The following is a 13,026-nucleotide window of genomic DNA, read 5'->3' as shown; positions in this document are numbered from 1 at the left end:
AAAACTTGCGGCGGCGACTGGTCTGTGTTACGCGCTTTTTGCGCTCCGCGCCCGGGGAGTTGCCAGCGGAGAGGTGCCCCCGTCCACCCGAGCGCCGCCCCTAGGCAAGCCCCAAGCTTATACCGCCAGGGACCCACTCGCCGCGCCTCGGCGTCCACCCTCAATCCTGACACCCTCCAGGCCCCGGCAAACGAAGCAGGGCGGAGCTGGGCATTAGGGGCGCCGCCTGCGGAAGGTGCGGTGCCACGTGCGCGCTGCAAGGACCCCGAATCCTGCAAGTCCAGCTGCGGCCTCAGCTGCTCCCCGAACTGGGCCCCCAGCTTTAGGGCGGGGCCTCCTCCTCGCCTCCAGCCTGAACGTCGGCTCCCACCCACTCTCAGCGAAGGCCCCAGCCCAGAGTCCCAGGGTCAGAGTCGTTCCTCGCGGCTTCTTACAGGGCTCGCCCAGAGCGAGGCCCAGCGGCGGACCCCGCTGGTCCAACCTTTGCTGGATTCTGGGCTGGGGATCTCGGGGGGCGCTGGGTCGGAGCCGAGCCCCAGTCCCGGCTCCACAAGCCCTGGAGTCCTCGGGCGTTTCCTGGCCGAGCGGAAGAGCCGGAGCTAAGCTCCCCTGCTCCCGACGTCGGCCTCCCCCTCCCTAGACTGCAGCGTCTTAGCTGGAGGGAAGCTCACAGCGTGCCTAGGCCAACCCCTTCTGCGACTCTTTTCTTTTCCTGTCACTCTCTGTTCTCGGTTTCTGCTTTCTCCCTCTTACAGAATACCAGAGCGCGCGGGAGCCGGAGAAGCCTTCACACCAGCCCCTTTCCTGGGCCTCCAGTCTGCCCTTCCCCACAGTCTCGTCTCTCCCTCGACATATTTCTGTCTCTATAGATTCTCCCCGCATTTCCCTGCAGGTTTAAGCAGCGTGTCTCTCTGCCTCTCTAAATCTGCCTCTCCTCTCCCTTTCTCTCTGGTGTAGCATTAAACAAATCCAGGTGTATCGAGGTTCGAGAAACGCCGCAAACGTGGACAGAAAGAATGCCTTATTCTGTCCTTGTAACATTTCCGGTCACTACAGTTTGGCTTCCCCCTTGAGATGGTGCCAGGGCCGGTACCGCCTTGTAGGCCCCAGCTACCGAGGCGCCGGCTCGCTCTCTCTCGCTCTCTAGCTGAGTATGCTTATGTTCGAGTGTGGATTTATGTGTCTGTGTTTGTAAACCAGGGCAGGCTCTCCAAACCGAAAGCTGAGCGGAGTTGGGTTTCTAGGATTACAGGGCTGCGGGCAAGTGAGGTGGGGGACTTTTCGGGGGGTCCCAATGCCCATCTGCGCCTAAACTCCACGCGTCCCTAGCACCCCGCCAAGTAGCTCTAGGGCTGAAGCTTCGATTCCGCGTTGTCCGAAGAGGTTCTCCACCTGCTCCGCGGCGGGGATCCGCCCCTCGGTCCAACGCGGCTGGAGGCAGGGAGGTCCGAAGCAAGCTGGCCAGACGCAAGGGGAGATCGACCCACAGCTGACAGGGTGCGCAAGGGAACGGCGGCTGGGTCTGGGTACCCCGCGGTGGTGGTGGTGGGGGTGTCTCTGTGAATTCTGAGCCTGGCACTGGTGCCGCACGACCCGCAGGGTTATGACTAGGGGGCGGGCGCCCCCTCGGGAAAGCACATTTGTTTCTCGTTGGTCTGGAGCGCGCAGAGTACGACGCGGCTGCGACGGGGTCGGATAATTCCGAGCACCGTGAACCCGTCATTTTTGATGCTTGGCCTAATCCTCTGCCCTTCCTGGGTGCAGACAGTAACGGAGTAGTGCCCGGTGTCTCCTCCTTAAGCCAAAAGCCCCACAAAACCAAAACACACAGGCAAAACTCCCCAGAGCATCTCACAAACACAAAAACTAAAGCCAACACACGAAAACGCACACCAAAACCCCCATCCAAACGCTCGGCAAGTAAAAAAACAAAATAAAAACCAAAGAAAACAAAACACAAACAAACACAAGATTCACCTAACGCAAAACACACAGACGACACCCACTAATACAAAATCCAACACATCAAAACACCGCGCAGATGCAACAGCCTTCCAAAGGACACACAAAAAGACAATCTCCAAGGACAAAGTACAAAACAAATAAAATTACAATCCACAAGACAGAAAACAAAAGCCACCGAAAAGACCAAGACTCACAGAGCCAAACCCTCTAAAATGAAATCCACGAAAAATACACACGCAAAACACCCGAAACAAAGGACTCTTAGATAATGAAAAGAAAATTCACGGGAAACAAACAAAAACAAAACAAACCCTCTAAATAGAAAACAACCCCAACAACTCCCGCCCCCAGCCTGGGGTGAAATGTCAATTCCGGGAGGGCTTTTGATCTCTGGGCGCGGACAGGCCGCTCCTCCTCGGCTCTGCCACCCCGCGCGGGATAGTCAAGAGGGCGGGAAGCAGGGGCTGGGGCTGGATAGCGGAAGGAAGAATCGAGCTCTCTGAGAGGGCCAAAAATCGAATCGCCCGGGCCAGGACCCGGACTCGAAGGCTGCAAAAAGGAGGAGGCGCAGGGGGACTGCGCGGATTACTTGGTGGGGGGGCAGCCGGGGAATCCACAGCCACGTTTCCGATTGTGGCGAAATCGGCTCAGTGGATAAGAGATGTCCGGTTCCCGCCAGCTTCCCCCACCCCCCTTTTCTCGAGCTCTGGGCTCTTCCCCCTAGGTTGCGGCCCTGCCTCGTGACCACCCCCTCCAAAAAACAAACAACACTCTCGCTGAGAACGATTCACTTTCCGAAACTGCCATTGTCCGGAGGGCCAAGAGTCCTCCCGCAGAGCGCTCCCCCGCCCTGGAGAACCTTGCCCCTGCGACCACCCCACAGCGGGGCCCCACAGACATCCAGTGGCCAAGCCTTGCAGCTGGACTCGGGACTGGGGAGGGGGGTAAGAGAGTGAAGTTTTCAGCCTGGGCCGAAGAGAGCGGGCTGGACGTGCCACACCGCTGCCCCGTCTCTGTCGGGCTGATTTCCCCTCTGGAATCAAGTCCTCGGGCTCGGGCACGCAGCAACGCCTCAGGGCTTGAGGGCAAAGGGATTACATTTATGGGCCGGGGTAAGGTGTCCAGGACTCCCGCCAATCTCCAAGACCTCCCGAGATGGTTTTGCTTGGCCCCGGCGCCCAAAGCGGAGGCCCGGATTTTATCTCCAGCATTTTACATATGCTCCGGGCCGGAATGGGACACGGTGTGGGGAGGGAGCTCTGGGAACCAGCAGGCTGAGTGGGGTCCTGGGGACTTTAGGGTTCTGGCACTACCCTAAAGTCAGGAACCCGGCAATGGTATTAGAGCTGCAAATTGGGGGTGGGGTGGCTGAGAGCTCTGGGGGCGGGCGCCGCCCTAGGGGTGAGTCTGAGGAAACTGGAACGCCCCCCTCTATGCCTGGCGACACTACTTGCCTTTGCACCCCCTTCAAAAACACCTGCTGGGCAGAGTGGTTAATTTTTTAAAAAAACAAAAACCGGGCCTGCACCCGCCTACGCGGCGGGGCTTACGCCTAGAGGGTTCACCCGCCTCGCACACCCTGCACTGGGCCGCGACACCGAGACGCAGGGATTTGTAGAACGTGCGGCCACGAGGCCAGGTCTTCCCGCTTGCCTCCGGTCCTCACCTTCCCGTGGGCGCGCGGGGCTAGCGCCCGGCTCCGTTTAAAGCCTTCCTTCCCTCCCCCCAACCCCCTATAAAAGTCCAGGGCGGCGCGGCAGCGGCACTGCTGCTCTCCCGGCCTCCCGCACTGCTCCGGCCCGGCCCGGCCCGGCCCGGCCCGGCCCGCCCCGTCTGGCCAGCTGGACAGGCCCGGCCGCACTGCGCGGACACCCTTTCCCTGCTCCGGCCCGCAGTGCGGGGCGGCACGCTGGGGGCGCGGTGTGTCTGGGGACATCTTGTGATGTTGGCGAGAACAGGACATGATCTCACATGGCGAGAAGCTCTTTAGTTCCTTAATCATTTCACGGTGCCTTCGGACGCTTTTTTTCCACCTAAAACGTTTAGTTTCAGCTCAGTGATCAGCTACCCCAGCTCGGCGGGGGAGCGGAAGGCTTGAATTATTCCGACCTGTGAGCGGTCCTTGGCACCAAAAAAAAAAAAAAAAAGAAAGAAAGAAAAGAAAGAAAGAAAGAAAGAAAGGAAAGAAAAGAAAAGAAAGAAGGAAAGAAAAGAAAAAAAAAGAAAGGAAGAAAAGGAAAAGGAAAAAAGAAAAGAAAAGAAAAAAGAAACAAAAAAGTGGAAACTTTTTTCCCCTCTTAACTTCAAGTTCTGAAAAAATCAAAATGGATTTAGAGAAAAATTACCCGACTCCTCGGACCGGCAGGACAGGTAGGACCGCGATTCGGGCTCCAGGCGTGCTAATTCCAGGACCCAGGCAGCTCTGGTCCCCACGCATGTCGGCCCTGGGGGAGGGAATGAGCGACATTTTCTTAGGGATTGACTGCGTGTGTCTGCCGCGCGTTTGTATGTCTTTTCACCAATTTGTTCACGCACTTCTGCATGAGCCCAAAGTGTCTGTGACTTTGTGTTTTTCTCTGTATCTGAATGTTTCTGTGAGTGACTATCTGGGGGTCTGGAAGTTGGTTTGGGTCTGTGTGTTTACATAGGGGCTCAGAATGTGCATGAGTGACGCTGAGTTTGTATGTCCCCATATATGTATTTTCACAATGTGTGTGCCTAAGAATTTATGTGCCTGTGTGTATGTGTATTCTTCTATTCGTGAGTGTGTTAGTTCATGTTTACGTGTTGGTGGTTCTGGGTACTGTACTCTGAGTATCCAAAATGTGTGTCTGTGAGTATTACGTATGTATGAGTATGTAATTTGGATAAGTGTCTGAGTGTATTCCTTTAAGGGTCTGTGTCCACCTGTCATATCCCAAGTGTTTTTGGAAGTGAGAATGAGGGGGTCCCACTGACCCCTCCATTTTTGGATGTCAGCAGCTGTTCACTGTGTCCATGTCAGCGTACACAAAAGTGCCTGCCTTGAGGCACAGAGATGGATCTAGGGCTGTGGGGGGTCTGCTGTGCTAAGCCTGTGAATAGTCAGGCTCAGGTCACATTCTGTTGGGAGAAGCAGAAGTGGAGGTGTAATTTCAGGGCATGCAGTCCCTCGGTGTGTGGTGTGCACTGCTTCACTCTGTGGGCACTGCTAAGCCTACCATTTGTATAAAACCATCTCCTGTGGCAGGCACAACCTTGGCAGGGGAGGGCAGGCAACCCACAGGCTAGTTGTGACATTTCTAGGGACCTCCAATCTGCCTTTGCTTTCATCTCGACAAGGCTTTGACAATGGTGTGTGTGTGTATTTTGTGCTCAGGTTTTATGTTGTGGGCGCTGCTCCAGTGGAGGAGAGCACAAGTGGGTGGACATGTGTGCCTGGCCTGGGCATCCAACTCTGGTCCCTGTATGCACATGGGCCTTCCTGGCACAGGGCCCGGTGTGCCACCCATAGGTCCAGGTAGTGGTTAGCAGAGTGTGTTTATATCTAAGAGGAGGTGGCAAGCAGTAGGAGGCCTCAGTCTGTCCTGAGATTAAAGATGAGTATAGGAGCCACTTTTACGCTTTAGGCCAAGTACACCAACCTCCCACCCAAACACACTCCTGGCCCTGCTAGCAAGAATTATTCCACTTTCCTTATCCTTGTGGATCTTTGAGGCCTTACCTCCACCCCAGCCTTATATACAGGTCAAAAAGCAGAGAGAGAGGGGTGGACTTATACTCCAAACCCAGGACAACTCTGGGTATAGATACATTTCCAGAATTGTAACAAGTGAGAACAGAAATCTAAGAGGTGGGGAATTAAAGAAGATTCCCCAGGGTAAACGTGCAAGAAAGGGAATCTGGAAACTCCCTCTGCTCCATCCCCATCTCCCCTCACCGCTTGGCTCCCTTGGTAGGTGGGACTTCCAGAGATGCCATCATCAGATCCAGGACTAGGTGTTCTGTGTATGCTAGGAATGGGTCAGAGGCACATGAGGATCTAGGGGAGTGTCTGCCTGGTTGGTGTGACTGCCTTTCCCTTCCGAGAGCTGTCTACCAAGAATGTAATTCAGGGCGGTCGATGGGCTCTTTGATTAGTTCAATCGCCTGAATAATCGTTTAATCAATAAAGCATTTCATTCTTCAGTAAGGCGGACCTGGGTGGGGCTGGGGGGGGGTCCTAGTCTGGCCTGAGTTTAAAAATCTGGAGAGCCACGCCCCCTCTTCTCCTTTGGGCTTGGGTAAGGGCCACCTGCCCTGGAAAGGGCAGAGCTCCCAGGTGACATTACACTTCTGCCTGTCTGCACCAGCCTGGGCCCCAGCAGTGGGGAAGAGGAGAGAGCTGAGAAATTAGCTGGGCAGGGGCATCCATGTCTGGTTTTAGGGGTTTTATGTGGGTTTCTCCCATCTCCCAACTTGGAGGCCTTTTTTGAGCCACTTGACCTCCTTTTCCTTCCTTCAGAACTGTTTTCCATTCCCTCTCATGACCCCAGTTTCCCCATCTGTACAATGGGGAAGGAGTATATATACCATTTTGGCTCTAAGCCCAAGATTGGGTAAGGTCAGCCTTAAACACAGAGCCACTTAAGGATCCTCCTGTCTAGCCTCTTCATTGTGGTACCAAAAAGAAAACAAAAAACAAAAAACAAAAAAACCCCTGATACCCAGAGACAGGGGCAGGGACTTGTCTGACATACAGCAAGGGGTACGGAGGGAGTAGGAAAAAAGGTGACTTCTCTGCCCTTAGACCCCCTCATTCTTGCTGGGAGAGGAGGTAGAGCCTCCTCTCCCAAGAGCTCCCTTGGAGAAAAAGGACTATTGGCCAAGCTGTCTCAAGAAACCCAAGGCCAGGAAGGCCAGGAGTTGTTTTTTTTTTTTTTTTTTTTTTTAAGATTTTATTTATTTGACAGAGATCAAAGTAGGCAGAGAGGCAGGTAGAGAGAGAGAGAGGAAGGGAAGCAGGCTCCCCGCTGAGCGGAGAGCCCATGTGGGGCTCGATCCCAGGACCCTAAGATCATGACCTTAGGCTAGGAGATTTTGAACAGGGTCTGGGCATTGGCATCCAGTCGTGCAGCTCTGAAATGAGTGTGTTGGAATAACAATCCTCCCTCACCATGGATCTTTATCTTTGAGAACTTTGGGAGGACTCATCTCAGGGTTCTCCCCATTAGACATATAGAGGGAAGCAGAGCCCTAGAAGAAGGGGCCAGTAGTGGAAAGTCTTTGGGAGAAAGAAAGAGAGTGCCAGAGCCCCTGGCCTGCAGGGTGCACTGCTAGTGATAACAAACCCCACAAAGGCAGTTTACATGGTTCTCGAAAAATGTGGTTAAATTCTTCTATGTTTTCACCTACTTAAATGATGCCTACAGAAAGATCCTAATCCAGGTGCAGGAATTATATAGGAATCGACTCTGCCCAACTATCTATGTAACCTGGGTCAGTTGCTCTCTCTCTCTCTCTCTCTGGTCCTTTAAAAATGAGTCAGAGAGGGGGCACCTGGCTGGCTCAGTTGCAAGAGCAACTCTTGATCTTGGGGTTGTAAGCTGGAGCCCCACGTTCAGTAAAGACATTACAAAACAAAAGCAAATCTTGGAAAAAAATAAAATAAAATGAGGGTTACAAAGAGAGGACCTACCAAGTTAGGACTGTTTTGGCAGGAGCGTCTCTGATTCTCCCAAACTGAGCACCTAATCTGAGCCCTGGAGGCCTTGCTTCCCACCCCCCCACCCCCACCCTATCCTCCGCCAAGCAAGAGCAGGGATAGGGGCTGGAGGAGTCGATTTCGGGCCCCTAGAGCCCTGGAGCAGCCCCAACCCCTAGACTCATCTGGAGCGGCGGACTTGGTGGAGAGAAAGGGGAGGCAAGGAGGGAGTGCGCTCTGAGTGAGAGCTGGTTGCTCACTGCAGATCAAGGTGGAGGTTCCTCTGGAGGTATTTTGGCTTCTCAATTAATTCTCAATGGGCTTTCTTTCAATAGCAGAGCTTTCAAAGGCAGTTAGTCTTCTATAAATTGAGCTTCTTCCCTTTCCCAGTGTCTGTCTCCAGCGCTTAGCACAGGGCCCTGTCCAAAGTTGTGCGGTTGGGGCAAGGTAACCCGGTGACTGTTACACACATCGAGGCCCGACCGGGTTCAGTGGAAGGGCGTTCAGACCAGCTCCCTGCCAGTCTAGTCTGTCTCTGTTCGCTTGTCTCCTCGATAGTCTCGCTTAGACTTGTGGGCTCGTGAGCCGTGAGCTCTCAGAGGCAGGACTGCGGTGCAGAAGCCCTGCTCCATCAGGGAATCGCTGTGTGATCTCACACTAGTCATATTACTTCTGGGGGCCGCTGTTTGGTGGCCTGTAAGGCTGGGGTAGATGGCCAGGATATCAGTTCTGGGGGTGCCTCTCGGCATTAGAAGTTCCCGGAAGATGGCCCGCTTGGAGGCTGGAGGCAGTGAGGAACCCCTAACTGAAGGAAAACTCCTTCTGTCTTGGGCACCTGTCGCCCTAACCGGCAGGCAACCCAACGCCAGCTTAAGCCGCACACCCTCTGTTTGAAATGGGAATCTAAGCTCCTCTTGCTTGGTTAATATCTGTGGTTCCATCCCACCCCGGCAGTACTCTGATTCAATCCCAGCCCCACAGGTATCAGGAGGAAAACTGGTTTGTGCCGGTATATCCTACCTAACTGGATTCTTTATTTGGCAGCCCACACCCCATCGCTCTACCCCAGACTCCCAGCCATCCCAAGTGTGGCTCTGTAGAGGCTCTTCTGAGAGTTTCCCAGCCCACAGACTTTCCTCTACTTTAGATTTTCTATGTGACCTTGGACAAGGCCCTCCTTGGCCCCATCTGTAAAATGGGGAAAACATTGCCTCAGGGCCCTTTTCTGCTCTAAGACTTTGACTTTCTAGGCCTGAAGTCAATGAGTGGGTCTGGAGGTGGAGGTGTCACTGGCTGCCTCCCTCCGGGAGTCCCCCCCAGTCTCTCCAGGAATGCTGAGCTGCCACATCAAATTCTAGTTACTTTTTATCCACCCTGCGCCCGTGGGGTGGAGAGAATGTGGGAACCCTAACTCACCCGGGTTCCTCTCTCCTTTAATGTTCTTCCTGCCTGAGGCGGAGGTGCGGTTGAGGGGCTGGGGGGGAGGATGGGGGCCTGAGGATTGGGACCTGTCGGGTTCCAGACAAAGGAGAGAGAATGCAGCCACTCCACCCCAGTGCACACTGCAGCCTTCTGGGCCCCCAGAGGCCCTCCTGGAGCCGTTTAACACAGCTGTGCCCTGGAAGGGGTGGGGACGGTGTCAGCACCGGAAACTTATCTACCGGTCAAGGGCAGCTGGGTCTGGGATGGTAACAGAAGGTGAGACTGAGGGCCTACACCAATGTAGGGATGTAAGAAATGGGGCAGAGGTAGAGAGAAGGGAGACTGAGGCAGAGAATGAACCCAGAGCCCTCTCAGGGTCAACCAGTGCCCTGTCTTCTTTATAAGCTCAAGTCTGGAGCAACCATCTCAGAGCCCCCCCCCCTTTTGTGGACTTAAATTAGAGAATCGTTAATTGTGAATTAGAAATGGTGGGTCTTGGGACAACTGCATGAGCCACGGGGCAGTAGTCCTCAATGTCTTTTCCAGTACTTCCTGGGTATAGAATGGCTGTCATGGGCTTCCTTTTCAAAGTCCATTTCTTTGATTATGATCCCAGGGCCTCACACCCCTGAGAAACTGAGACTACCTGGTCAAAACTCTGCCCTTCTGGACCAGGAAAGTCTCCTAGGCATCCAACCATATTTGTCTTCAAAACAACAAGAACTTCCTGGAAGAGGAAAGATGGAGTTTTCTCTACAGCAGCCTGGTAGCATGCCTGGCTTGGCGCAACCCTTGCGTATAGAACTTGCCTGCCTACCTGCCAGCTTAAGGGACCCCCATTGGCTCTGGACTGACATGACTGGCTTCATTTAATTCCCAAGAAGCTTTGCACTAGATGCAGAATTACCCCCCTGGAAACGAAGCCTTCAGTTGCACACCACTAGCCCCAAGGCGACTATCAGCTCCTGGTCTGAGGCTGGAAAGAAAGACTCAAGGCTTCGTGCTTGGACAGCCTGGTCCAAAGCTTCAGTTAATTTCCTCACCCAGGAGCACCCTATTACTAACTTTAAAGGAGTGTGAGATTTCTTTCCCCTCAAAGTTTCTGCCTTTCGTTCAGCTCAGAATTGTAGTTCCCTGGGCCGGGGGGAGGGGGGGGTAAGATTGAGGGAGAGGGGTGGACAAGAAGGCGCCAGGAGCAGCTTAGTAGGTGATTGATAAAATTGTGAAATGTTTCCTCTGGAAGGAGCCGCCATTGAAGACTAGATAAGCCAACTCTACCCATTTTACAGATGAAAAAACTGAGCTCAGAAGGGGTAGATGTGCGCACACCACGAGTCTATCGTGAATCTGGTGGTGCTTAGATTGAAAACCGGATCTCTACTGCGCTCCTATTCTTCCTCCAACATCCGTGTGTGTTTTCAGGAGACAATCTCCCCTCCACCCCCGCCCCGTACCCTTCCTCTCCTCATCCCCACTTTGGCTGCTCCAGTCCCTTAGCGTGTCCCAGGGGCCCAACGCTGCGGCAGGAAGGTCTGGCTCCTGCGGCGTCTGCGACGGGACTCTCCAGGCCCTGTGTGGATCCCCTTACCCCTCCCCCAACCCGCGCTCCACTAGGCCTTAGCCCCGCGCGTTTGTCAATGAACGTGGCGCCGCCGCCTGGGCCCCGCCCCCCATTCTCTCCTATTGCCCAGGTATCCGCTAATCAGGCGGAGCCCGCCGGTTGTTCAACCAATGGGGCGGTGTCTCGGGCCAGGGCCGGCTGCCACAGCTCTGATTGGCTTGATGAGGCGTGATTGGCAGGTTAGCCCCCGCCCCGCCCCCGCCCGGAGGGAGGCTGAGCCCCGGGCGGCGCTGTCCACACGCAGCGGGTCCTGAAAGCGGCTCCGGGGCGGCGCGGTGGCGCACTGTGCGCGCCGAGCAGGCGGAGGGCTAGCGCCGGCGGTGGCGGCGGCGGCGGCGGCGGCAGCGGCGGCAGCGCGGGCAGTCAAAGCCGACAGCGGCTCCATCTCAGCACCGGCAGTCCCGGCGGCCTTGGTGGAGGGGACCTTTCGCTATCTCCGTCCCTCGCTACACGCCGGGGCAGGCGCGGCGGCCGTCCCGGAAGAGGCAACAGAAAAACGTTGGAGCCAGACCCCTGAGAGAGGGCAGGGGGGCTCGAAGAGTTGTGGGCGTGAGGCAGATACTCAGGCGTGGAGGACACTGTCGCTGTTGTCCCCAATCCTGGTCCCAGCGATGGGGGTGCATCGGGAGCCGGGGGAACTTTAAAGGCAGAGGGTCCGGGGGTGTGAGAGCTATAAGCTCCTGGGGACTCAGGAGTCACGGCCCCAACGTCAGTGACGGAAGCGTCTCCGAACCCGCCGGGGCCTCAGCGCCGCCAGAGAGGAAGTTCTTTGCAACTTCGTCTGAGACGTCGGAGAGCCGAGCGGAGCGAGGCTGGGGCTGCAACTCCAAGCCCCAGAGACTCAGAGAAGCAGAGAAAGAATCCGGTGGAGACCGAGGGGTCGAGAGAGACTCCAGAGGCAGCGAGGCCGTGGAACCAGCCTGGCAGCCCGCGGGCCTCGCTGCCCCTTGAGTGAAACCAAGGGCCGTGTGTCCCGCAGGCCTCCTCGAAGCCGCTCCTACCAGAGGCCGGGGGCTCCTTGCCGTCCCGGAGACGGGCCCCTACGATATGCCCCCAAAGCTGCCGGTTCCTTGGCCGCATCTACTCTGGCCCGGCTCCGCAGCCGCTGCCTGAGACGGCCCAGGAGGGAAGCCACCAGGAGTTGGGCGCCCCACACCCAGCCGGACTGCACTAGCGCCGTTTCCCGCCTCTAGGCGCAGCTCTCGGCGATCTCCAGCGGAGCAGCTCTGAGAGAGGCCCCGGAGCTCCAGCAGCGTTTTCTGAGCCCAGGTTGCACAGTACCCGGCCTGGCGGCGTGGCTCCCTAGCCGCGCTGGGCAGCCCCTTGGCGCCGGGAGGCGGCGGCGTCGGCCGGCCTGCAGTCTGGAGCGCCCCGATGGAAATACACTGTAAGCACGACCCGTTTGCATCCATGCATAGTAAGTAGGCGGCAAGCTCTCTTCTCTCACTCTCCGGCCGGGACGGGGTTGGGTGTGCCGGACCGCGGGGCAGATGCCAGGGCCGGAAGGACTCAGGACTTCTGTAGCAACACAGTCAAGTTGGCAAAGTGCAGTGTTCTCAGGAAGGGCATGTGGAACAACGCGCCTGGTTCCCCGGGCCAGAGCACCTGGCACCGGGAATCCCGCCTCCAGCAACGGGTAGTGTAGACTTCAGCTGCAGCCTCTTGAGGGGCGCAGGGTGAGGCTGGGTCCGACAGCAACATTTCAGCATGTTGGGAGAATCATAGCTCGGACCTGAAGAGGACTCCGGGACTGGCTAGTTGGAGGGCAAGAAGTTGTAGGGAGAGGTCAGCCTTAAGTCTAAGACAGCGTCCCACACCCCGTCCGACGTAGCGCCTTTTCAGCCCTGGAGCTGATGAGGACTGATGCTTGGAGGGAAACTGGGGCCCCAAGCAGTGCCTGTGTGCTTCTATGTGTGAAGGAAGAGGCTGAGAGGTAAGCAAGGACAGAAAGTTCAGACCTCTAAAGGTGTCCTGGAATTGGGTAGTGGGATTTGAAAAATCAACGAAGTGGCAGTCCCTCAGCTGAGCTTAAAAGCTGCCAGTTCATATGGAGAAACCCTTAAAGACATGATCAAGTCCTTCTCTTCAGGACACTTGCCACATGATGGCTTCTCCCCTTTAAAAAAAAAAAAAATCAAGAAGTCAGTTAGTCATAACAGGCGTCCCCTCCTCCCCCTTTCAGAAAGCCGCGGGCTTGTGTAGGAGACGGGAAGGGTCATCCTGGGCTCTGGGGAGGTGATCCAGGCTGCCTGACCCGCGGGGATCTGTCAGTTCACCCTTTAGCACAGTCTTCTGTGAGATGAGCGCTCCTCTCACGGTGAGTTAACGCCGGATTAAATTCGGAGATTTCAAGGCA

General features: G+C 55.8%; 1 protein-coding gene and 1 long non-coding RNA gene across 7 annotated transcripts in view; one reads left to right on the top strand and one right to left on the bottom strand.

The window, feature by feature from the left end:
• The first annotated feature begins 532 nt into the window (after positions 1–532).
• Positions 533–13,026, top strand: part of PAX5 (paired box 5) — a 200,929-nt gene continuing 188,435 nt past the window's right edge. For 2 of the 6 annotated variants that reach the window (XM_082694881.1, XM_082694879.1), the window contains exon 1: positions 533–4,335. In XM_082694881.1, coding sequence (XP_082551007.1) covers positions 4,290–4,335 — 46 coding nt within the window. In that variant the 5' untranslated portion in view covers positions 533–4,289. Of the gene's footprint in view, positions 4,336–9,086; positions 12,088–13,026 lie in introns of those variants that run through there. The other 4 variants (XM_082694884.1, XM_082694883.1, XM_082694882.1 and 1 more) reach the window with 2 other exon arrangements.
• On the bottom strand, positions 4,311–9,201 carry LOC309846131. The gene is made up of 3 exons (XR_014301738.1): positions 9,034–9,201; positions 8,760–8,815; positions 4,311–4,409 (listed from the first exon to the last, which is right to left on the bottom strand). It is a non-coding gene; the product is annotated as an uncharacterized lncRNA (long non-coding RNA).

The sequence above is a fragment of the Mustela nivalis genome (genome assembly GCF_964662115.1).
Source record: "Mustela nivalis genome assembly, chromosome: 13".
Classification (NCBI taxonomy): Eukaryota; Metazoa; Chordata; class Mammalia; order Carnivora; family Mustelidae; genus Mustela; species Mustela nivalis.
Note: the sequence above shows the minus strand (reverse complement) of the source record. Positions and strands in the feature narration are given on the sequence as shown.